The 23,228-nt window shown below is 44.0% G+C and overlaps 1 protein-coding gene across 1 annotated transcript in view; it reads left to right on the forward strand.

Moving 5' to 3' along the window:
- The first annotated feature begins 244 nt into the window (after positions 1 to 244).
- LOC108540437 (nuclear body protein SP140-like protein) overlaps positions 245 to 23,228 on the forward strand; it is a 25,259-nt gene continuing 2,275 nt past the window's right edge. The window contains exons 1-3 of the mRNA XM_017889511.1: positions 245 to 279; positions 13,410 to 13,566; positions 15,161 to 15,329. Coding sequence (XP_017745000.1) covers positions 13,411 to 13,566; positions 15,161 to 15,329 — 325 coding nt within the window. The 5' untranslated portion in view covers positions 245 to 279; position 13,410. The remainder of the gene's footprint in view (positions 280 to 13,409; positions 13,567 to 15,160; positions 15,330 to 23,228) is intronic.

Below are 23,228 nucleotides of genomic sequence, written 5' to 3' on the forward strand. Positions count from 1 at the left end.
GTTTTAATTTGCATTTCTCTGATGATTAGTGATGATGAACATTTTTTCATATGTTTGTTGGCTACTTGTATGTCTTTTTTTGAGAAGTGTCTGTTCATGTCCTTTACCCACTCTTTAATAGGATTATTATTATTTAAAAAAATATTTATTTATTTGAGACAGTGTCTTGCTCTTCACCCAGGCTGCTGTGCAGTGGTACAATCTCAGCTCACTGCAGCCTTGACTTCCCGGGCTCCAGCCATCCTCCTGCTTCAGCTTCCTGAGTAGCTGGGACCACAGGTGTGTAACGTTATTTTTGTCATTTCTGACTGTGCTTATTTGAATCTTCCGTTTTTCTTTGTTAATCTAGCTAGCAGTCTATGTATCTTGTGTAGCCTTTCAAAGAACCAATTTTTTGTTTCATCGATCCTTTGTATGCATTTTTGGATCTCAATTTTGTTTGATTTTCCCCTGATTTTAGTTATTTCTTTTCTTCCTCCAGCTTTGGGGTTTCGTTCTTGTTTTTCTAGTTCCTCTAGGTGCAATGTGAAACTGTTAATGTGAGCTCTTTTTAAATTCTTAAGGTAGGTGTTTAGCATAATAAACTTTCTCCTCAATGCTGCTTTTGCTGTATTCCAAAGATTTTGGTATGTTGTGTCTCTGTTTTGATTAATTTCAAATACCTTTTTGGTTTCTGCCTTAGTTTTGTTGTTTACTCGAAAGTCATTCAAAAGCAAGTTGTTTAATTGCCATGTAATTGTGTGGTTTTGAGATACCTTCTTGGTATTGATGTATATTTTTATTCCACTGTGATCTGAGAGTCTGCTTGGTATGATTTTAACTTTTTTGAATTTATTGAGACTGACTTTATGGCCAAACGTGGTTAATCTTTTTTTTTTTTTTTTTTTTTTTTTTTGTTTGAGACGAAGTCTCACTCTGTTGTCCAAGCTGGAGTGCAGTGGCACGATCTCGGCTCACTGCAACCTCCACCTCCGGGGTTCAAGTGATTCTCCTGCCTCACCTCCTGAGTAGCTGTGACTACAGGCATGTGCGGCCATGCCCGGCTAATTTTTGTATTTTTAGCAGAGACGGGGTTTTACTATGTTGGCCAGGCTGGTCTTGAACTCCTGACCTTGTGATTCACCTGCCTTGGCCTCCCAAAGTGCTGGTATTACAGGCATGAGCCACTGCACCCGACCATGGTTAATCTTAGAGTGTGTTCCCTGTGCAGATTAGAAGAATGTATACTCTGTGGTTGCTGGGTAGTGTATTCTGTAGAAGTCTGTTAGGTCCAATTGGTAAAGTGTCAAATTTAAGTCTAGAATTTCTTTGTTAGTTTTCTGTCTTGACAATCTGTATAAAGTTGTCAGTGGGGTGTTTAAGTACCTCACTGTTATTGTGTGACTGTCTACATCTTTTTCTAGGCTAGAAGTACTTGTTTTATGAATCCTGGTGCTCCAATGTTGTGTGCATGTATATTTAGGATAATTAACTCTTGTTGTTGAATTGAACCCTTTATCATTATGTAATGCCCTTCTTTGTTCTTTTTTAGTGTTGTTGGTTTAAAGTCTGTTTTGTCTGATATGTGATAACAACCCTTGCTTTTCTGTTTTCTGTTTGCATGATAGATCTTTCTCCATCCCTTTACTTTTAACCCGTGACTGTTGTTGCACGTAATTTGGGTCTCATGGAAACAGCAGACAGTTGGGTCTTTTTTTTTTTCATCCAAATTGCCACTCTGTGACTTCTTTCTTTCCTTCCCCCCCCCTTTTTTTTGAGACAGAGTTTTGATCTTGTCTCCGCCCAGGCTGGAGTGCCATGGCATGATCTTGGCTCACTGCAACCTCCGCCTCCTGGGTTCAAGTGATTCTCCTGCTTCAGCCTCCTGAGTAGCTGGGATTACAGGCACACGCCACCATGCCTGGCTAATTTTTGTATTTTTAGTAGAGACAAGGGTTTGCCATGTTGACCAGGCTGATCTCGAACTCCTAACCTCAGGAGATCTGCCTGTCTTGGCCTCCCAAAGTACCGGGATTACAGGTGTGAGCCACCATGCCTGGCCCACTCTGTGACTTTTAAGGGGGACATTTAGACTGTTTACATCCAAGGTTAATATTGATATGTGAGATTTTGTTCCTGTCATGACATTGTTAGCTGGTTGCTTTGTAGTCTTGATTGTGTAGTTGCTTTACAAGGCCTGTGGGCTAAGTATGCAGGGGGTTTTTGTAGTAGGAGGTATTGTTCTTTCGTTTCTGTGTTTAAAACTCCCTTAAGGATCTTTTGTAAGCTTAGTCTACTGGTAATGAATTCCCTTTGCATTTGCTTGTCTGCAAAGGATTTTATTTCTCCTTTGCTTATGAAGTTTAGTTTGATGGGATATGAAATTCTTGGTTGGAATTTCTTTTCTTTAAGAATGCTGAAAATAGGTCCCCACTCTTCTGGCTTGGAAGGTTTCTGGTGAGAAGCCTGATGTTAGACTGATGGGGTTCCCTTTGTACATGATCTGACCCTTTCCTCTAGCTGCCTTTAAGGTGTTCATTTTTGCATTGACCTTGGAAAGTCTGATGACTATGTGTCTCGGGTGTGGTTGTCTTGTATAATATCTTGCAGGTGTTCTCTGAATTTCTTGAATTTGCATATTGACCTTTCTAGTGAGATTGGAGAACTTCTCATGAACAGTATCCTCAAATATGTTTTCCAAGTTGCTTACTCTCTCTTCTCTCTGAGGAATGCCCGTGAGTTATAGGTTTGGTCTCTTTATATAATCCCAAATTTCTCAGAAGTTTTGCTCATTCAAAAAAAATTTTTTTTCTTTGTTGTGTCTGACTGTGTTGATTCAAAGGGTCAGTCTTCAAACTCTGAAATTCCTTCCTCAGCTTGGTCTAGTCTATTGTTAAGGCTTCCAGTTGTATTTTGAAATTTCTGTAGTAAATTTTTCAATTCTACAAGTTCAGTTTGGTTCTTTCTTAAAATGACTGTTATTTTTCAATTCTTGGATTGTTTTACTGGCTTACGTGGATTGGGTTTCAACTTTCTCTTGAATCTTGTTAAACTTCTTTGCCATCCAGATTCTGAACTCTATGTCCAGTATTTCAGACATTTCAATCCATTGCTGGGGAGCTAGTGCAAACCTCTGGCGGCAAGGAAATACTCTGACTTTATGAATCGCCAGAGTTCTTGTGCTGATTCTTTCTCATTGGAGAAGGCTGGTGTTTCTTTATCTTTTTGAAGTTGCTGTCGTCTGGATAGGGCTTTTGTTTATATGTTCTGTTTTCCCATGAGGGTTTGAGTGTGGTGTCTATTGTGTGCAGTTGATTGACTTTGTTTCTGGGTGCCTCCACGGGGCCAAAGCTCTGTACTTGTTTCTTAGTTGTGGCTAATTTCCTGTATTGTGTTTCACAGGCGATGTGTGTTGAAGGAATTTATTTTTGTGTGGTGGTGTAATTCAGGCTGTGATCCAGTCAATGGTGTTTAAGAGTAAGGACCAGCAGACAGGTCTTACTCAGCTATGTGCTTTTTTTTTTTTTTTTTTTTTTTTTTTTTTTTGTATTTCAATGTGTTTACTGCAGTGCTCTGGGGAAGGGGAGTTGGGGGGATGAGAAATGATTCTCTCACCAAGTTTATTCCTGGGCCTTGGCCAAGTTTATTTCTGGGCCTTGACTCCAAGGCCCAGGAGGGCTGTACTTCCCCCTTAGGGGCGGTCCAAGCTAAAGGTTAGGTCACCGGGAGACCTGGAAACTTCCTGGGGACCTGTTGGTTCTCTGTGCTTGGCAGAATCAGGGTGGGTTGTAGGGTATGTCTGTGGGTGGTCTGTTGGTGCAGTGAGTCAGGGTGGAGGATTCCCTGGGCAGGGTGGTGGTGCTGTAGGTGGGCAGCTGGTTGGCACCTGTGGCCTGGGGTTTTTTACCCAGCAGACTGTTGTGGACCATGCAGCTCATTCTCCCTCAACTGGATCACCCACCGCTGTCTGCCCCTGGGGTAGGCCTGACCAGCTAGTTTTACCCTTAGCCTTTTGTGCCCAGATCACTGGGCTATTAGGTGTTCTGGGCCATGGGGCTCCATTGGGCAGAGGCTGCAGCTGACCTACACCCTACCTGGATGGGTCTAGTGAGGGATACATGCCAAGCTCCTGCACCAGCGCGTGAACCCGTGCCTTCCTCTTCTCAGTGTCTGAGAGTGGGGGCTCCTCTACTGCTTGAGCTCAGGCTACAGATCCCAGCTCAATACCCCTGAGCAGTGTACTCAAACACTGGGCAATTGGGACTAAGACCGTGTCTTTGTCCTCTAGTCCCTCTAGGTTGAGCACTGGCTGTGCTGGGGGCTGAACTGCTCCCAGGCCACCAGCCAAACATTCAGACAGGGCAGTGGAGGCCACACTCTTGGCGGGAGCAGTGAGGAAGGGGCCCTGGGAGGGGCTGGTGTACAGAGGGGCATGTAGATCAGATGCACCTCAGTCCTCCGGAAAAGGCCCTGCTCTCTCCCAGGCTGGCACTCCTCAGGGGCTACAGTCACCCAGAGCAAGACTGAGAGCCTCGGGGGATAGGTGCCTATGGTTGTGTATCACTGCAGCTGCCCCACAAGCAAAACCTTCTGGACTCCACAGAGGTTCCAACTCTGCCTCTGCCTGCTCTTCGGACAGTTCCCTCTGCCATTTCAAATGTCTGTGGGAGTCGCTGCGTTCTCCTGTAGCTGGTTTCCCAGAGGCCTGCGACAGGAGAATGGTGCCTCACAGTTCCTCCCTTAGGTCCTGTTCAGAACTAGGATCTGGTCCTAGCACTCGACAATCCCATGCAGGCTTCCCAGCTTCCTCCATCTTCAGCCTCAATGTCTGCGGTGCCTCTCTATCCAGTTTCAGTATTTTCCCTCAGAAGATCAATCCAAGGTGTGGTGGTGTACTTGATAGATTGGTTTCTCTCAGTGGGAGAAATGTTTCCTGGCTGCATCTAGTTGGCTGTCTTGTCCTGCCCCCGACAATGAACTTTTTAATGTTGATTTTGTATCCTGCGATTTTATGAAATTCGTTTATTAGTTCTAACAGTTTTTTGGTGGTGTCTTTAGGGCTCTCTATATGTAAGATCATGTCATTTACAAACAGACAATTTTTCTTCTTCCCAAGCCTGGTTCTTAAACGGATCCTATTTTTTCCTGTTTCTTTTTATTTCTTCCCAAACCTTTTCTGTTCACATAATAAATTCTGAAGATTTTTAAAGTTAGGATCCACAAGTTAACAAATATCTTGACTCAAATTGGCCTAAATAAAGAGAATATGTTCACCCTGAGGTTCCTCTCATGGTCATGAGATGACTGCTGGCAGCAGCTGGGAGACAGGGCCTGGTTTAGAGTCACAGGGTGAGGAAGACTGGCTGGTTTTGCACACAAGCTCCAGGAAAACTGTTATTGCATGTCATCGGTGCAAACTGGCTTAGTCCTGACCATCCATGAGCCAGTAACCAGAGAGGCAGAGAGATGACCACAATTGGTTTGGGGGAGTCATCTGAGGCAGAGAGGATTTGCAGAGCCAACCAGAGTGTCCTCTCTAAGCCAAGTGCTCTGACATAGGTCTTTTAATCATCTTACCACTTAGGTTTGTGTTTATTCTGAATCTTAACCAAGAAACTGATATGTTCCCCATAATGTAGAGATCCTCATTCCTTTTTTTTTTGAGATGGAGTCTTGCTCTTGTCGCCCAGGCTGGAGTGTAATTGCACGATCTTGGCTCACTGCAACCTCCACCTCCTGGGTTCAAGAGATTCTCCTGCCTTAGCCTCCCAAGTAGCTGGGACTGTAGGTCTGTGCCACCACACCTGGCTAATGTTTTTTTTTTTTTTTTTTTTGAGATGGAGTCTCACTCTGTCTCCCAGGCTGGAATACAGTGGCACAATCTCGGCTCACTGCAACCTCTGCCCTGGGTTCAAGTGATTCTCCTGCCTTAGCCTCCTGAGTAGCTGGGATTACAGGCATGCATCACCATGCCTGGCTAATTTTTGTATTTTTAGTAGAGATGGGGTTTCACTGTGCTGGCCAGGCTGGTCTCGAACTCCTGATCTCGTGATCCACCCGCCTTGGCCTCCCAAAGTGCTGGGATTACAGGAATGAGCTACCGCACCCAGCCACATTTTTATATTTTTAGTAGAGACGGGGTTTTGCCATGTTGGCCAGGCTGGTCTTGAACTTGACCTCAGGTGATCTTCCTATCTTGGCCTCCCAAAGTGCTGGACTTACAGGCATGAGCCACCATACCCGGCCTCTGATTCCTTTTTTTTTTTTGAGACGGAGTCTCACTCTGTCCAGGGTGGTGTGGAGTTGCATAATCTCAGCTCACTGCACCCTCCACCTCCTGGATTCAAGCAATTCTCCTGCCTTACCCTTCCTAGTAGCTGGGATTACAGTCATGCACCACCACGCCTGGCCAAGATCCTCGCTCCTTTCAATCTTCCCAGTAATAAGTGCACTACACAGTTGGGTCTGAAGTAAGGATAAGTTCCTTGCAACTCACTACCACAGTGAGGCCTCATTCAGTGGGGAGATGTGATTTCAGCGGAAGAGGAGGGAAGATGGGGATTGAGATAAACTGCACCTACAGGAGGCCTGCCAAGGTTCACCTGGATGGAATTGCAAAGAAAAGAAAGACAAACAGGCCGGGCATGGTGGCTCACGCCTGTAATCCCAGCACTTTGGGAGACTGAGGCGGGCAGATCATGAGGTCAGGAGATCCAGACCATCCTGGCTAACACGGTAAAACTTCGTCTCTACTAAAAATACAAAAAAAAAAAAAAAAAAAAAAAAAAGCCGGGCATGGTGGCGGGTGCCTGTAGTCCCAGCTACTTGGGAGACTGAGGCAGGAAAATGGTGTGAACAAGGGAGGCGGAGGTTGCAGTGAGCCGAGATCCTGTCACTGCACTCCAGCCTGGGCGACAGAGTGAGACTCTGTCTCCAAACAAAAACAAAACAAAACAAAACAAAAAAAGCAAAAAAAAAAAGAAAGACAAACAGAAGTTGAGACTGTCAGCTTTGAAGTATCCAACAGTTCCTGGTTCTAATAGCCCAAAGGTCAAAGGAAGAATGTTTCTCAAGGTGGGGTCTCCTGACCACTCTGTTAGAGTCAGTCGGGTTGCACAAACACTGAGACACTTGGTCTGTTAAAAGAAAAACTTAAGCTGAATTAAATTTAAAGGAGTTATTTAATTTATTTATTTGAGATGGAGTCCTGCTCTGTCGCTCAGGCTGGAGTATAGTGTGGTGCAAACTCAGCTCACTGTGACCTCTGCCTCTTGGGTTCAAGCGATTCTCCTCCCTCAGCCTCCCGAGTAGCTGGGATTACAGGTGCACACCACTGCACCTGGCTAATTTTTGTATTTTTAGTAGAGACGGGGTTTCACCGTGTTGGCCAGGCTGATCTTGAATTCCTGACCTCAAGTGATCCACCCACCTCAGCCTCCCAAAGTGCTGTGCCTGACCTGGAATGATTTTTTTTTTAAAGACTCCAGGAAGGCCAGGTGCAGTGGCTCATGCCTGTAATCTCAGCACTTTGGGAGGCCAAGGTGGATGGATCACCTGAGGTTAGGAGTTTGAGACCAGCCGCCAACATGATGAAACCCCATCTCTACTGAAAATACAAAACTTAGCTGGGCTGGTGGCACGCACCTGTAGTCCCAGCTACTTGGGAGGCTGAGGCAGAAGAATTGTTTGAACCCAGAAGGCAGAGGTTGCAGTGAGCTGAGATCATGCCAGTGCACTCCAGTCAGGGTGACAGAGTGAGACCTTGGTCTCAAAAAAAAAAAAGACTGGGAGATGGGAATTCAGTTATGGTATGTTACTAGCAGCTAGGGTACGATATTGCAATGCAGGTCTTTCTATTGACTAGGGCATGGGGTATAGAATCAAAGGGTTATTTCTGAACCACAAGAGTTCTAATCCTCCCAACAACCATCCAAGGAACACCAAAGTGCTTTGTTCTTGCCAAGGGAGTCAGAGAAGTCAGCACATTTGGGCCACTCTCTTGCTCAGGTTAACTTGCCCCATAATGGTTGGGAGCAAAAGAGAGAAGCACTTGGGAGAGATGGCTCTGCTCAGAGGGAGCACATCCTGCCTCAGCGAGACATGTGACACACAAGTGACAAGTCAGAGCCAGAGAGAGAGGGTAGGGGAGGGAGGGAGAAGGGAGAGGGAGGGAGAAGGGAGAGAGAAGGAGAGACCCATGCATGTGCAGGACCTGCATGTGCCTGTCCATCGGTGAAGATGTCCTCCATTGGCGTGCTGGGATGTGTACCCAATTTGTGTGGAGAGAAATGCAAACCAGGGTGAGGGGTGCAGAAGAAGAAGGATAGAAGCCTCGTTGACCCACATTTTTTATTATTTGGGCACAGAACCCTTATGTTCTGGGATTCCTCTTAAGCAGTCAGCTGGGTGCAGTGGCTCACATCTGTAATCCCAGCACTTTGGGAGGCTGAGGTGGGCAGATTGCCTGAGGTCAGGAGTTCGAGACCAGTCTGGCCAAGATGGTGAAACCCTGTCTCTACTAAAAATACAAAAAAATTAGCAGGCGTAGTGGCGGGTGCCTGTAATCCCTAGTTCAGGCAGGGGAATTGCTTGAACTAGGGAGGTGGAGGTTGCAGTGAGCCGAGATCATGCCACTGCAGTCCAGCCTGGGCAACAGAGCAAGACTCCATCTCAAAAACAAAACAAAACAAAACAAAAAAACAAACCAAAAAACATTCAGAAGTCAGATTCAGTGGAACATGATTTGGAAAGCATCGTTCTGGAGCACGGTCCCCCTGGGGCCCTTGAATCCTCACCTCCTTTTGGGCTCTGCTCACCTCGAGCCCTGGATTCCAGCATCCCTTGGGCTCCCAGCTGCCTCCCTGTCTCTGCTCCACAGTTCTGTTCAGAGTTCTGGTCCCTGGTTTTAGTTCATGTCCCACTTTCATTCTCTCTTTGCTCCAATTTATCTTTAACTTTGTACTGATACATTTTCAGTATTTTAAAAAGTCACTTCAAATCTTTGTTGAATAATATCAGAGTATGAGTGAAAAAAATCATTGTGTACACACAAAAATGTAGCTGGATCTTCATCTCACCTCTTAAGACCTAGATAATCTTGGTTCTCATCCCCTTGGCCCAGCCCATGAGAAACCTTTCTGAACTCCACTGCCTGGACATCTCTAGGTCATTGATTTTGCTGGGTCCATTTCCTACTTCCCCATGACTGCAGGTGAGAGTTTCACAGAACTTTTACCACTACATAACAAGGGTCTCCTTCCTCCAGATTGCACTAGTGTTTCTTTCCCTTTCCCATACACTGCACTGACATCTTCTGGAACACCTTTAGGCTTCCATCCACTGCTCTGTCCCACAGCCAAATGCCCCATGTTTTATGTTTTTGTTATAACTGCATCCTACTTCAAAATCTGTTCTAGTTATACTACTGTGAAAAAAAAAAAACTACCCTACAGCAGAGATTTAAAACAATAAGTCTCGTTTTATTTTGTGATACACCTGCAGTTTGGGCAGAGCTCAGTGGAGATGGTGTGTGTCTGCTCTAGATGGGTATCTCCTGGCAGCTTGACCAGGGCTGCAGCATCAACTTCCAATATGGCGCACCACATGGCTGGCTGGCTGGGGCCCTCCTGTGGTTTAAGACCTGGTCCTAAAATCAGCATAGCATTGCTTCTGCCATATTCAAACATTCTGTTGGTCAAGGAGTCACAGATCCCAGATTAAGGGAAAGGGGACACAGACTCCACCTCTCAACGGGAAGAGTGTTAAATTCCGGGGGTATTTTTTTTAAAGCCTCATATCGGTACTCTCTTTAAATGGTTGGCTATTTTATCAACTTGGCTCCTGCCTCTGGCCCCAGGGGTCCAGAGGTTTCTCTTTTTCCTCCTAGGCTGTTTTTTAGAAACTCTAAGGGCATTCCCCCGACTTTATGATGTAGAGCATTTCTGCTTCCTCCAAACTATGTCCAAATGCTTGGGGTCTAACTTGTCCAGTCAAGGTCACAGTGTGCCCTGCCAACTCATAGGCCTGAGAGAGGCTTGGAAGTTTCTTTCTGTCTTTCTGTTTTTTTTTTTTTCCCATGGCCATGTCTGCAAGGGGAGGAGGCAAACATAGAGGTTTACTTCTCTCTAACATAACTATGTTACTTCACCTAGAAACAACTTCAGTCAACTTTGGTCAAATAGACTTTTCCGCCCTCTTTCCTTTGCATAAACACATGGGTCCCTGACTTCCATGGACTCCTCGGAGTTGACCTCCTGTTCCTCCTCCTTGGGCTGCACCCTCTTCTGGTCCTCCAGACATGATTCTGTAAGTCCTTCTTAATTCCCTGCTACCATATTTTCACAAGAGTTGAGAAACTCCAAGTATCTGTGGCCTGGTTTTCACAAATACAGAGGCATTCATAAATATTAATACTTCCACTTCCCTTTTCTACTTTCTGGGTGAGACAGTTCAGACATTTTGTTCTGGTCCCTGGGGGCCATGTTGGAAAGCCCAAATTGGGCCTGAAAATGCATAGATGCTGGCGGATGGTGCATCAGCCCCCATGGGGCTCTGCAGCCTAGACAGTAGCAGGACCAGGAAGTCAGCAGGTGAACAGAGGATATGCGTCTTTTTCTCCCTTCCTTTGTCATCTTTCTCCGTGTGGATTTTTATATGTATTTACTTATACTCAGTTTTATTCCAAAACCTCTTTGAACTGGGTCACAAAACCAACTGCATATTATAAAGTAGAAGAAACTAAACTCTGAGAAATCAGGTAAAAAGTGGCAAGTGATAGCTGGTGATGGAATGCTACCTATTGTAACTTACCCTTTTGCAAATGTTACCTAGGTGAGACAAAGATATTTGAACCCTGACGTTTCTTTTATTGGTTTTGCTTTGTTTTTCTTGGTATAGACCTGGGAGTGTAATTGCCTGGTCATAGGGTGGCTTTAGTAGACACTGCCAGTTTTCCAAAGTGGGTGTACTAATTTTCACTCCACTAGCAATGTATGAGTGTTTCAAACAGCATATTCCTGTCAACATTTGATGCTAGGTTTTTTGTTTTGTTCTTTTTTTTAAAATCTTAGCCATTTTGGTGAATAGATAGTGGTATCTTGGCATAGTGGTATCTCATTGAGTTTTACTTTGCTTTTCCCTGAAAACAATGCTTTTGAGCACTTTTGATAGGTTTATTGGTCATTTGAGTATTTTGTTATGAAATGCCTGTTATTTTGCCTATTTTTTAAAAAAGTTGGGGATTTTTGTGTTCTTCTAATTACTAGACATTCTTTCTACATGTTCTACATAGAGGTCTTCTGTTAGATATGTGTTGTGAATATCTTCACATATTCTGTGGCTTTTTTTTTCACTCTCTTAATAGTGTCTTTTGATGAACAAAAGTTCTTAATTTTAAGTAAGTCTAATTTGTCAGTGGTTTCGTTCATAGTTAGTGTTTTGGGATCTTTTGCAAGAAATCTTTGCCTACTTTAAGCCAAGAGGATATTATACTACCTGCTCTAGAAGCTTTACTATTTTATCTTTCATGTTTAGGTCTATGATTCATTTGAAGTAAAGTTTTGTGTATGGTATGAGGTAGGGTGTTCAATTGCTCCAACACCATTTCATGAAGAGACCATCCTTTTCCCTGCTGAAATGTGGCAGTGTCTTTGTTGTAAATTTGGTGACCTTATATGTATGTTTCTCTTTCTTGTAGTCTCTGTTGATTTATATGCTTGTCTTTATGCCCATATCATGTTGTCTTAGTTATTGTAACTTTATATGAAGTTAAAACATTGTGATTCTTTTTCAAGACTCTTTTGGCTAACTTTGGTCTTTTGCATTTTCATTTATATTTTAAACTCAATTTGTCAGTTTCCACAAACAATTCCACTTGAATTTTATTGAATTTATATTGAATCTATGAATCAGTTGGAGAGAATTTACATATTAATATTTAGTCTTCAATCCACAAATGCACCTTTCCATTTATTTTGGCTTTCTTTAATCTCTCTTAGCAAAAGTTCTATGATTTTCAGTGTAGTGTTCTTGAACATCTTTTGTTAGATTTACCTTTATTGTTAGTGGTTTTGATGCTTCTGAAAAGGATATTGTTTTTCTATTGTTATTTAAACTTGTAATTTGCTAGTATACAAAACGCAATTGATTTTGCATATTAATCTTGAATCCAGATACTTGACTGAAATTACTAATTAATTCCAATAGTTTATTCATTCCTTTAGATTTTCCAAGTATATAGTCATCTGCAAAAAATGGTAGTTATATTTCTTCCCTTTTGGGTTTATTCTTTTTATTTCTTTTTCTCACCTTATTGCATTGTCTAGGATTTCTAGTAAGTGTTAAATGGAAATGGTGACAGTAGACATTTTTGTCTGGTTCTCAAATTGAGTGGGAAAGTATTTAGTATTTCACATTTAAGTATAGTGTTAGTCATAGGGTTTTGTTTGTTTATATACTTCATTATATTAAAACAGTTACTTTTATTCTTAGTTTTCTGAGAGTTAGAAATCATGAACAGGTATTTTATTATATTTTCACTTTTTCTGGATCTATTGAAATTATCATATATTTTTTTCCTTTATTTTGTCAATCTGGTGATATTCATTTCCTGATTTTTTTTTTTTTTTTTTGAGACAGAGTCTTGCTCTGTTGCCCAGGCTGGAGTGCAATGGCACAATCTTGGCTCACCACAACCTCTGCCTCCCAGGTTCAAGCGATTCTCCTACCTCAGCCTCCGGAGTAGCTGGGATTACAGGTATACACCACCGTGCCATACCTGGCTAATTTTTGTATTTTTAGTAGAGACGGGGTTTCATCATGTTGGCCAGGCTGGTCTCGAACTCCTGACTTCGTGATCTGCCTGCCTCAGCCTCCCAAAGTGCTGGGATTACAGGCGTGAGCCACAGTGCCTGGCCTCCTGATTTTTTTTAATGGTATGTTTTACAAATTTGTGTGTCATCCTAGTGCAGGGGCCATGCTAATCTCTGTATTGTTCTGATTTTAGCGTATGTGCTGCCGAAGCAAGCACCATTTCCTGATTTTTAAATGTTAAAGAATTCTTGCATTCCTGGAATAAGTCCCACTTAGTCATGATGTATTATTCTTTTTAACTATTGCTGGATTTGACTTGCTAATGTTTTGTTGCTGTTTTCTCATCTCTGTCCATGGGAGATAGTAACCTGTACTTTTCATTTTTGTAATGTCTTTGTCAGGTTGTGTATCAGAATTATGCTATCCTTCTCTAGTGAGTTAGAGTGTGTTCCTTTTTTCTTTACTCACTGGAAGAGTTTGTGTAAGATTGGTTATATTCTTTCTTAAATGTATGTTTTGAAGAACTTGCGAGTGAAGTCATCTGGGTCTGGAATGTTTTGGCTGGGAAAGGCACCTTGAAATCTTGATGTTTATTTTCTCATTGTGCTTTTTTTCCTTAGGATGTTTGCAGCGGTCCAGAAGAAGAAGATTTCCTGTGAGATCTTTGTCAATCACTTCAAGGAAAATAAGGTGGAGATAGCAAATGCAATAACAAAGCCATTTCCTTTTCTTGAAAGCCTCAGACACAATTCTTTTATCACTGAAAAAATATATACTGTAAGTGAAGTTTATTCCATCACCCACTGTGGTCTGGTCCCCACATTCATTTATATTTGGCATCCTGGATTCAAAGTTTAGTATATTGCTAACTGCCTGAAAGGCCTTTTATGCCTTTTGTGGGAAGACTCTTTTCTGCTGGTTAATTATTGTATAAGGTAGAAGGTAATGGGGTAAACAGATGTCATTAAAGACACTTCTATTTTTTTTTCTTTTGTTTTCTTTTCTTTTTGTTTTGTTTTGTTTTGTTTTGAGACAGCATCTCACTCTGTGGCCCAGGATGGAGTAAAGTGGCAAAATTATGGCTCACTGCAGCCTAGATCTCCTGGGCACAAGCAAACCTCTTACTTCAGCCTACTGGGTAGCTGGGAGATTACAGGTGCATGCCACCACACCTGGCTAATTTTTTTTTTTGTCTTTTTTGGTAGAGATGGGGTCTTGCTGTGTTACTCAGGCTGGTCTCAAACTCCTGGCCTCAAGTGAACCTCCTAACTCAGCCTCCCAAAGTGCTGAGATTACAGGTGTGAGCCACCTTTCCTGGACAAGACACTCTATTTCTAACTGAAGCCCCCCCCCACCTTTTTTTTTTTTTGAGATGGATTCTTGCTCTGTCACCCAGACTGGAGTGCAGTGGCACAATCTCGGCTCACTGCAGCCTCCGCCTCCTGGGTTCAAGCAATTCTCCTGTCTCAGCCTCCCGAGTAGCTGGGACTACAGACGCCCACCACCATGTCTGGCTAATTTTTGTATTTTTAGTGGAGACGGGGTTTCACCATATTGGTCAGGCTGGTCTCGAACTCCTGACCTCAAATGATCCACCCGCCTTGGCCTCCCAAAGTGCTGAGATTACAGGCATAAGCCACTGTGCCTGGCTGCCCTGTTCTTTTATAGCAAGTATTGAGGTGGGAGTGGACGGTAATGGTGACATGGCTGGAGTGAAACTGATATGCTCTGCAAATATGTAGTGATTTATACAACATATAAGAATAAAACAAAATTACGATAACTAAGACAATGGAAGCAGTAATGTCTACATATGTCAGATGAAACCCCCAGAGATTTTGTGCCATTATAATTGTTATCAAACAAATTTCTGCCTTGCTGTTGTCTTGTCTAAAGTGTTTAAATTTTGTTGGGTAGTTCTGGAGCCTTGGAATTCAGGTATTTTGAACAGTGCCCCGGAGGTACAGAGAAGGAAGCCATGTCTTCAGTGTGTGATTGTGCTCTTCCTGTTGTGTTCTTCTTGGCAAGGGAAGAACCATCTCCCTGTCTCCCGGAGCCTGTTCAGGACTTCTCATACCATAGGGGGAAGGTGGGGAGTGTGGGGGCAGTGATTGCTGTGTAGTCAACAAAATCACCGTAAGATTTATTCCCAAGGCATCCTGGGCAGGATGAAAACTCAAAAGTCAAGAGGAAGGGTTAACTTGTTTTTCTAACACAGTGGATCAAATATTTAAGAAGTTCTAGAATATTACATGAAAAATAATAACCTACACTGAGAACAATGGAAGTATTCTATGCAATTACATTGTCAATCTTTGTTTAACTTTAAAGCTATTATTTTGTTTACTTTTTCCATTGAATTTTTTAACAGGATTCTCAAGAAGCTTGTATAAACTTGATTCCTGTACAGAGAGTTGTGTACCAGGCTCTCTGCCACCTGGAGAAGGTGTTTGATTGTTCAGTTCTGTCAGTCCTGTTCAGCAGGATTAACTTGAAGGAGTATCCTGATTTAATTGAGGTTCATAAAAGCTTCAAAAAGGGTAATCAATTCTTTCCCCTGTCTTTTGGGGTCTAGGTCTACTTTTCTTTCTTTCATTTGGTCGGTCATTCATTGAACAAGTATTCATGAAATGCTTACATGTGGCCGGGGTGGTGGCTCACGCCTGTAATCCCAGCATTTTGGGAGGTTGAGGTGGGCGGATCACCTGAGGTCGGGAGTTCGAGACCAGCCTGACCAACATGGAGAAACCCCATCTCTACTAAAAATACAAAATTAGCTGGGCATGGTGGCACATGCCTGTATAAATCCCAGTTATTCAGGAGGCTGAGACAGGAGAATCGCTTGAACCTGGAAGGTGGAGTTTGCAGTGAGCTGAGATCACACCATTGCACTCCAGCCTGGGCAACAAAGAGCGAGACTCTGTCTAATAAATAAATAAATAAATACATAATAAAAAAAAATAAAGAAAAGCTTACATGTCCCAGGCCCTGTGCTAGGCGGTGTGAATATAACTAACCTGTGCCCTGGCCTCCCTTCATTGGCAGACTCCGGGGACCTTGGTCCAGGCGTCTCAGGACATTTCCCAGTGTGGCAATATTTGCTCCCTGCTTGTAGCCTTCAGAGAGTCCTCTCTTTGTTCCTTGGGTCTGGGTCACCCCTGGGGAACTCTGTCTAGTTCCTCCACCATGTCCTCGCTCTTTGGGAACCACTCATCTTTCCAACCCAATTTAGCCAAAACTCTGCTGTTTTCTAGCCCCACATTTAAGGTTGTTGGGCTTCTCTTACCTACAGGCACCTCTCTAGGATCTTAGCTCTTCTCCTCAGGAAACCCCTTTGTTTCTTCCGTAAGATTTGCACAGGTCACAGAGACATTCCACTTACGGAATTTGTATTGAGATACGCTTTCACTCCTCTCTGATCATCTTGTTGGATGATTAATTATGGTTTATAATTTTTCTACTGCTCCATCATCCTTAAAACCTGAGAGGCTCATCACCTATAGGATTTCAGTGGTTATGTGTTGTGTTAATTTTCTTTAGTGGCTGCGTCAGAGGAAGAAACAAGCAACACCAAGTCACAAGTCACTGAGATTCAGAGTGACTGGAGGGCTAGGAGTTTCCCACTGAATTATAAGAACACACGGGTGCTTTATTCATGTGGTCACGAGTTGGGGTTCCTGGTCACTTGCTTGCAGACTCTAATGAATTCTTTTCTTTGTTCAGTGCTCCCCTTTTCCCAGAAAAGGGATGGAAAAGAGACACCAAAAATGTCCAGCTTTCAGCCAAGCTGTAAACAAGGTCATAATGTCTGGATGAAAGCTTTGTTTTCTGGTCTACTAAGAAGAAAAGGAGATAGGAAACCGAGGTCTGAGGGAAGACTGCACTGCTGGGGATGGTGGCAGAGCTGGTTGAGGGTCACTTCGTGTTGATTCCAAAGTGACCTGACTCCAGTTGGAATCCAAGAGCACTCTCAAGAGGTGGCAAAAACAGACTTTCTCCCCAATAACCTGGAGGGTAGAGTGAGGATCTGAGTGTGAATTACTAGTTTATAGGAGACCTTCAGTGAGAAGCCATGAAGGGCTAAGAAGGATGTGCCTATGGCCAACAATGTCAAAGAAGATACTCCTGGTGATGCCAGAAGAAGGGGCCGATTTAAACGGGGGCGTGTTGTTCAGCAGCAGGAATATTCAAAGAGAAAGGTAGTCACACAGAAAGACACAGAGAGGAAGTGATGCTTGTGCTGAGAAGAGGATGAGGGTATTTTGAGAGAGAGAGGAGGAAGGAGGGGAATTGAAAGACATTGAAGGACAACAGTAAATATAACTGTGTTATGAACAGCTCACTGTGATTGAATGCCTGCTGTGTGGCGGCTCTGGGTTTAGTGTTCGTGGCTGCCTTTGGAGATTAGTATTATTTATGTGCCCATTTTGCAGATTAGGAAACTGAAACCCAGAGGGACAATGTATGGGGTTGCCTAGATCAGGTGAGAAAAGATGAACCCAGAGCCTTTGTTATTTTTTGGGAGGGAAAGAGGTAAAATTCAGATGTTAACCATTTTAAAGTGTGGAATTCAGTGACATTTAGTATATTCACAATGTTGTACAACCATCACCTGTCTGTAGCTTCAAAACAGTTTCATCATCCCAAATGGAAACCCTATGCCCATTAACCAATTATCTAATTTCCCTCTGCCCCTAATCGCCGGCAATCAGTAATCTACTTTCCGCCTCTACAAATTTGCCTATTCCAGACAGTTCATGTAAATGGAATCACACAATATGTCGCCTTCTGTGTCTGGGCTTCCTTCACTTAATAAGATGTTTCCAGGTTTTTTCCACATGGTAACATGAATTAGTATCTCAAGTCCTTTTGATGGCGGAGTAATATTCCATCTTGTCTCTACCGCATTTTGTTTATTCATTCATCAGTTAATGATGGGCTGTTTCTATCTTTCTGCTACTGTGACGGAAGTTACGTTCTTCTGTTACCCAGGGAATCTAATGGAAAAGACAGAAACAGAAACATGAAACAAAAGTGGGGAAATACATGCAGAAAAAAAGATCCAGGGAAAAAAGAATGCAAAGAGCTGGAGGGAGTGGAGGTGACCCGAACTCTGAGCCCTCATGGAAAGGCCAATGAGAAAGCATGAACAGAGTGGAGAGGGAGGGTGTGGTGTAAAAGGGGGTGGGCATGAGGCAACCAGGACTTTGCAGGAAATGAGCTAAGGGCCCTGGGCAGGGTAGCTGTGGGGACAAAGGCAGGTTCACTCTGCCATCGCCAGTTACCAGAATGTCTCATGGAGGATACTCAGTGGGGTTGTCTGGCCAAGACCCTCTCAACCAGGGGTGCAGTGACCCAGTCCCCCACTCTCAGAGCTGGAGTCTCACTTCGAGAATCAGGTGGGGCTCAGCACGGTGGCTTATGCCTGTAATCCCAGAACTTTGGGAGGCTGAGGGGGGCAGATCGCTTGAGGCCAGGAGTTCGAGACCAACCTGGCTGACATGGTGAAAACCCATCTCTACAAAAAAAAAAAAAAAAAAAAATTAGCCGGGCATGGTGGCACATGCCTGAAGTCCCAGCTGCTTGGGAGGCTGAGACATGAGAATTGCTTGAACCCAGGAGGTGGACGTTGCAGTGAGCTGAGATTACGCCACTTCACTCCACCCTGGGCGACACAGTGAGATTCTGTCTTAAAAAAAAAAAAAAAAAAAGAAAAGAAAAAAAAGGATCAGGCAGTATCTGCCAGCTCCAGATGGTGAAAACTCTCTCTCTCTCTATATATTTTTTAAAGACAGAGCCTCCCTCTGTTGCCCAGGCTGGAGTGCAGTCATAACTCACTGTCGCCTTGAACTCCTGGCCTGAAGTGATCCTCTCATCTCAGTCTCCCAGTAGCTGAGACCATAGGCATGTACCACCGTGCCCAGCTAATTTTTAATTTTTTGTAGAGATAGGGTCTCACTATATTGCCCAGGCCGGTCTTGAACTCCTGGGCTCAAGTGATCCTCCTGCCTCAGCCTCCCAAAGTGCTGGGATTACAGGTGTGAGCCACTGCACCTGGCTGTGAAGACCCTTTTCAAAGCCTGACCTGGTCATGCTCAGATTCCTCATCTTCTGTTGGTCTGTTCCTCTTGATTGTGCTGTGATCTTCTGCTGTTCTTGCCCCATTCTGAAATGTGCTGGGGGTAAGGGAAGAGAGGGTTGCCTCTGTTTATGATTGTCTCGAATTTTTAGTGTTTGCATCTGCAGTGTCTCCAAGTTCAGGATTTCAATAACAAGTCCTTATCCTCCAGGTTGCCTGGGAGGACTTCTTCCTCCTACACCCCTTAAGCACACTTGCTGCAGGTTCCCACTGGTGCTGAGCCTGCTCATTTTACCCATGTGTCTGCTTCACTGTTTTTCTGCCTGCATCTGCTTGAATCTGGCTGCTGCCTTGGTACTTTGATCTTACATCCAGTGATGGCCTGTGCTGTGGTGGCTGGAGGGAAATGATGGGCATGTTCCTTCTGTGGGACAGGCTATCTTCCCTGTTGGGTCCTTCACATAGGACCATGGCACCACTGTGCCTCCCATATAAACCCTCATCCATCATCCCTGGGGCATGTAGCTAGGAGCTACCTTTCAGATACCAGATGGGCCTTTTCAAAAACCCTTTAGTACTTTTGTGTTATAACTAGCCTCTGTTATAAGAAGACCAAAAGAAGATTTTTGGTCTTCTTCCTTTTCTATTTTTCCTAATATCCCTCATCCTTAGACCATAATGTCCATAACAAATTTTATTTCTTTGTTCAGTGTTTCATGATCACTTTTTCTGAAATGAATGACATAGAAGAAATATTAGAGAACTCTCAGAGCTGTGGAAGGTCATTCTGATGTCATTGATAATTGGGATACATGATAAAAAGGATATTTGATTAATTTATTAATGCATTTAAATAAAAACTTTAGGTTTTGATTTATGACATCACAGTGCCATATTTATGAAATCATAATGTCATCTAGGGGTCATCCATTATGAAACCAGAACAGAAACCTCTGAGCCTGTCTGGGATGTGAAGTCAACATATATATAAAGCCAGAACATTCTATCCTTGGCCCAGGTGATGCTCTTGAAACACAGCAAGCAGACACAAGGACCCAAGTAGGTAAGGCTGATGATGGCCAGGTGTTTGCATGGGTGACTAGTGGTAGATGTCTGTAGCACACACAGAAGGGGGAAGGCAGTGCTGTGTCAAATGATCAGTATCTAAAGGGAGACCCCAAGGAGTCCTGAATGACAGTAGAAGGATAGACCAGTGTCCACTGCAGGCAGACATTGACGTAACGGAAAGGTACGTCTTCTAGTTGAAGTGAGGAAGACAGAAAAAGACACGGAGAGACAGAGAGAACAGGACTGGAGCCTGATATGTAGGTTGGAAGAGATGTAGAAGAAGAGAGTTGGGAAAGGAAAATGGAGAATGAGGAATGTGTCCTCCTGCTGCACCGGGAGACAAGAGAGAAGCTGGCTAAGTCCACAATGCAGAGATGCCTTCCTAGGGCAGAAGCCTGGGGATTGGATCCTGGTGGGAGGCTGAGTAGGAGAGAGAGAGAGAGAGAACAAGATCTGACAAGATGGGAAGAGGCAGAGCAGGACTTGGCTGGGCAGCAGGGGTCCTCGGAGAGGGCATCACCTCCGCAGGAGCAGTTCACTTCCACTCCCAACCGCAGCGCTCAGTGTGGTCACATCTCAGTCCTTTTCCCAGCCACTGGATCTGGTCTCTCATTTTATGTTCTCTCTTCAGTGCCCAGGGAACTCAAGGATCTCCAAATAAAAAAGGAGAGAGGGTCAGAAGAGATGCCCAGTGGATGGCCACATGGTAGACAAGGTACTGCAATTGAATCTCGCCCTTAAGTGACCAATTACCTGATTAGATCAGGGTGTAGAGGGAGGAAGGGCTTCTCTTCCCCTCTTCCCTCTCTGACAGGAGCTCAACCTCTGGCTGCTTTCAAATTTGTGAGGGAAGCAAGCAGGATGAGGCATGTGATGTGCCCAGGCTGCAACATTGTGAGAGGCACTCACTGGCAGGACCCCTAGAGTATGCGCCCTAAGTCTTCCAGGCAGGAGAGAAAGGAGAGCTGAACGCCTCCCTGGAGCATGGCACCCTGGGTGGAGAAGCTGAGGAGCACCAGTATGGAAGAGGTGGACGACTGGGCCATGGAATAGCAACTTTTAGGAGTGTGCCCAGTTTTACCTAAGTGGACATAATGTCTAAGCTTTCCCAGGTTGGTGGAGGATTGACAAGGAAATAATTTTGTCCTGCTTGCTGGAAGTTGCCACAGGATCAGGCAAACAAGGTGTGTGACCATCAGATTTGCAAGGAAGAAAGGTCATTGGAGACAACCTTCAGAATGGGGAGGGTGAGGGAAAGGGGCCCTGGGGGTAGAGTTAAAGCCAAAAAAGGAATGAAGGGACACGACTTTTTGAGACAAGGACAAGACATAGGAAGAAAAGGCTTGGAGGGGTCGAGACAGACAGAGGATCAAGGGAAGCCCCGGAAACACAGAGACAGAGGGGAGGAAGTGAGAGACATGGCAGAGGAGAGATAAACTGAAAACTCAAATGAGGGACAGTGAGAAAAATCATATGGAGAGAGAAACATGAGGTCAATGTAAATACCAGGAACAGAGAAAGTGGGGGAGAGGCATGAAGAAGCCAGGAAGAGAGTGAGTATAAAGAGCAAATAAGAAATTGGTGGAGATCAGTGTGGCAGCGAGAGAGGAGACATGTTCTTCCGTGAAACCACATCCTCCTCCTTTTCCCCTTCCTCCTCCTCTTCCAGAATTCCCTTTTTGGTAAAGTGGCCATTACTGTCAACTTTTCTCAAGCAAGACATTCAGGAATCTTGCCAGGTGCAGTGGCTCATGCCTGTAATCCCAACACTTTGGGAGGCTGAGGTGGGCGGATCACCTGAGGTTGTGAGTTCGAGACCAGCCTGACCAACATGGAGAAACCCTGTCTCTACTAAAAATACAAAACCTAGCTGGGCATGGTGGTGCATGCCTGTAATCCCAGCTACTTGGGCGGCTGAGGCAGGAGAATCGCTTGAACCTGGGAGGCAGAGGTTGCAGTAAGGTGAGATATGAGCCATTGAACTCCAGCCTGGGCAATAAGAGCTAAACTCTGTCTCAAAAAAAAAAAAAAAAAAAGAAAGGAATCTTCCTGAGTTCTTCCCTCCCTCAACCCCCATGCCCCATCAGCCATCCAGCCCCATGCACCGTACCTGGTGGCATTTGCCACCTGATCATTTTTCTCTATCCCTAATGCTGTGATGCTAATGAGATCTCTGATAACTCTCTCATGAACTTCAGCTGCCACATCATACCAAAGTTCAGGTGTGTTTGTGCTGTCTTCCTACCTAACCTTCAATGACTGTCATGACACCTGGGTTGAAGTTGATCTCTTTACTAGACTTTCAAGGCTGGGCAATGAGGACCCTTCCTATTTCTCCAGCCTCTATTCTCTCACTCCAAGAAGTCATGCTGGCTTCTTTTAGTTATTCAAATTACTTTACCCATGCTGTGTCTTCTATCAGGGTCTGTTTTCTTGGCCTCTATCCTTCTCATCTCCTCCCTAATCTGGCTACCTCCTGCTCACGTGGTATTTCTTCCCATAAGCCTCTTCCCATCTCTTGGATGGGCCTGTCTGTTCCAGAGCACTTCTTCCTGTCTCCTGGACTGGCCTGTCTGTTCCAGAGCACTTCTTGCTTGCTGTGAGATAAAACTCCTGCCTCGTTGTGATTGTGTGCTTAGCACGCGTTCTCTCTGGACCACAGCTGCTTGTTCTCACTGTGTCCTTTGAACCTAGCATAACAGTGTCTGGCACATATTGTCAGGAAATGAAAGTATTCATATTTTGTGCCCTAAAACTGGACGTGTATTTTGGCAAACATGCATCATTGATGTATTTGTATGGAAAGCTTCACAAAATAGTTTTAAGAATTGTATTTATTTATTTATTTATTTTTATTTATTTGTTTTTGAGACGGAGTCTTGCTCTGTCATCTAGGCTGGAGGGCGAGGGCAGTGGTGCAATCTCGGCTTACTGCAACTTCCGCCTCCTGGGCTCAAGCAATTCTATTGCCTCAACCTCCTGAGTAGCTGGGATTACAGACATGCACCACCACGCCCAGTAAGTTTTTTATTTTTAGTAGAGATGGAGTTTCGCCACATTGGTCAGGCTGGTCTCAAACTCCCTACCTCGGGTGATCTGCCTGCCTTGGCCTCCCAAAGTGCTGGGATAACAGGTGTGAACCACCGCACCCATCCTAAGAATTATATTTATGTGTACATGTACATGTAATGAGCTACTTTCCTGGAAATAAGTATAAGCATTAAGTTAAGAACTTAAGGTATTTATTTATTTATTTATTTATTTATTTATTTATTTATTTTTTTTTTTTTTT

This window comes from Rhinopithecus bieti, unplaced genomic scaffold (assembly GCF_001698545.2).
Source record: "Rhinopithecus bieti isolate Rb0 unplaced genomic scaffold, ASM169854v2 scaffold_19546, whole genome shotgun sequence".
In the NCBI taxonomy this organism is placed as follows: Eukaryota; Metazoa; Chordata; class Mammalia; order Primates; family Cercopithecidae; genus Rhinopithecus; species Rhinopithecus bieti.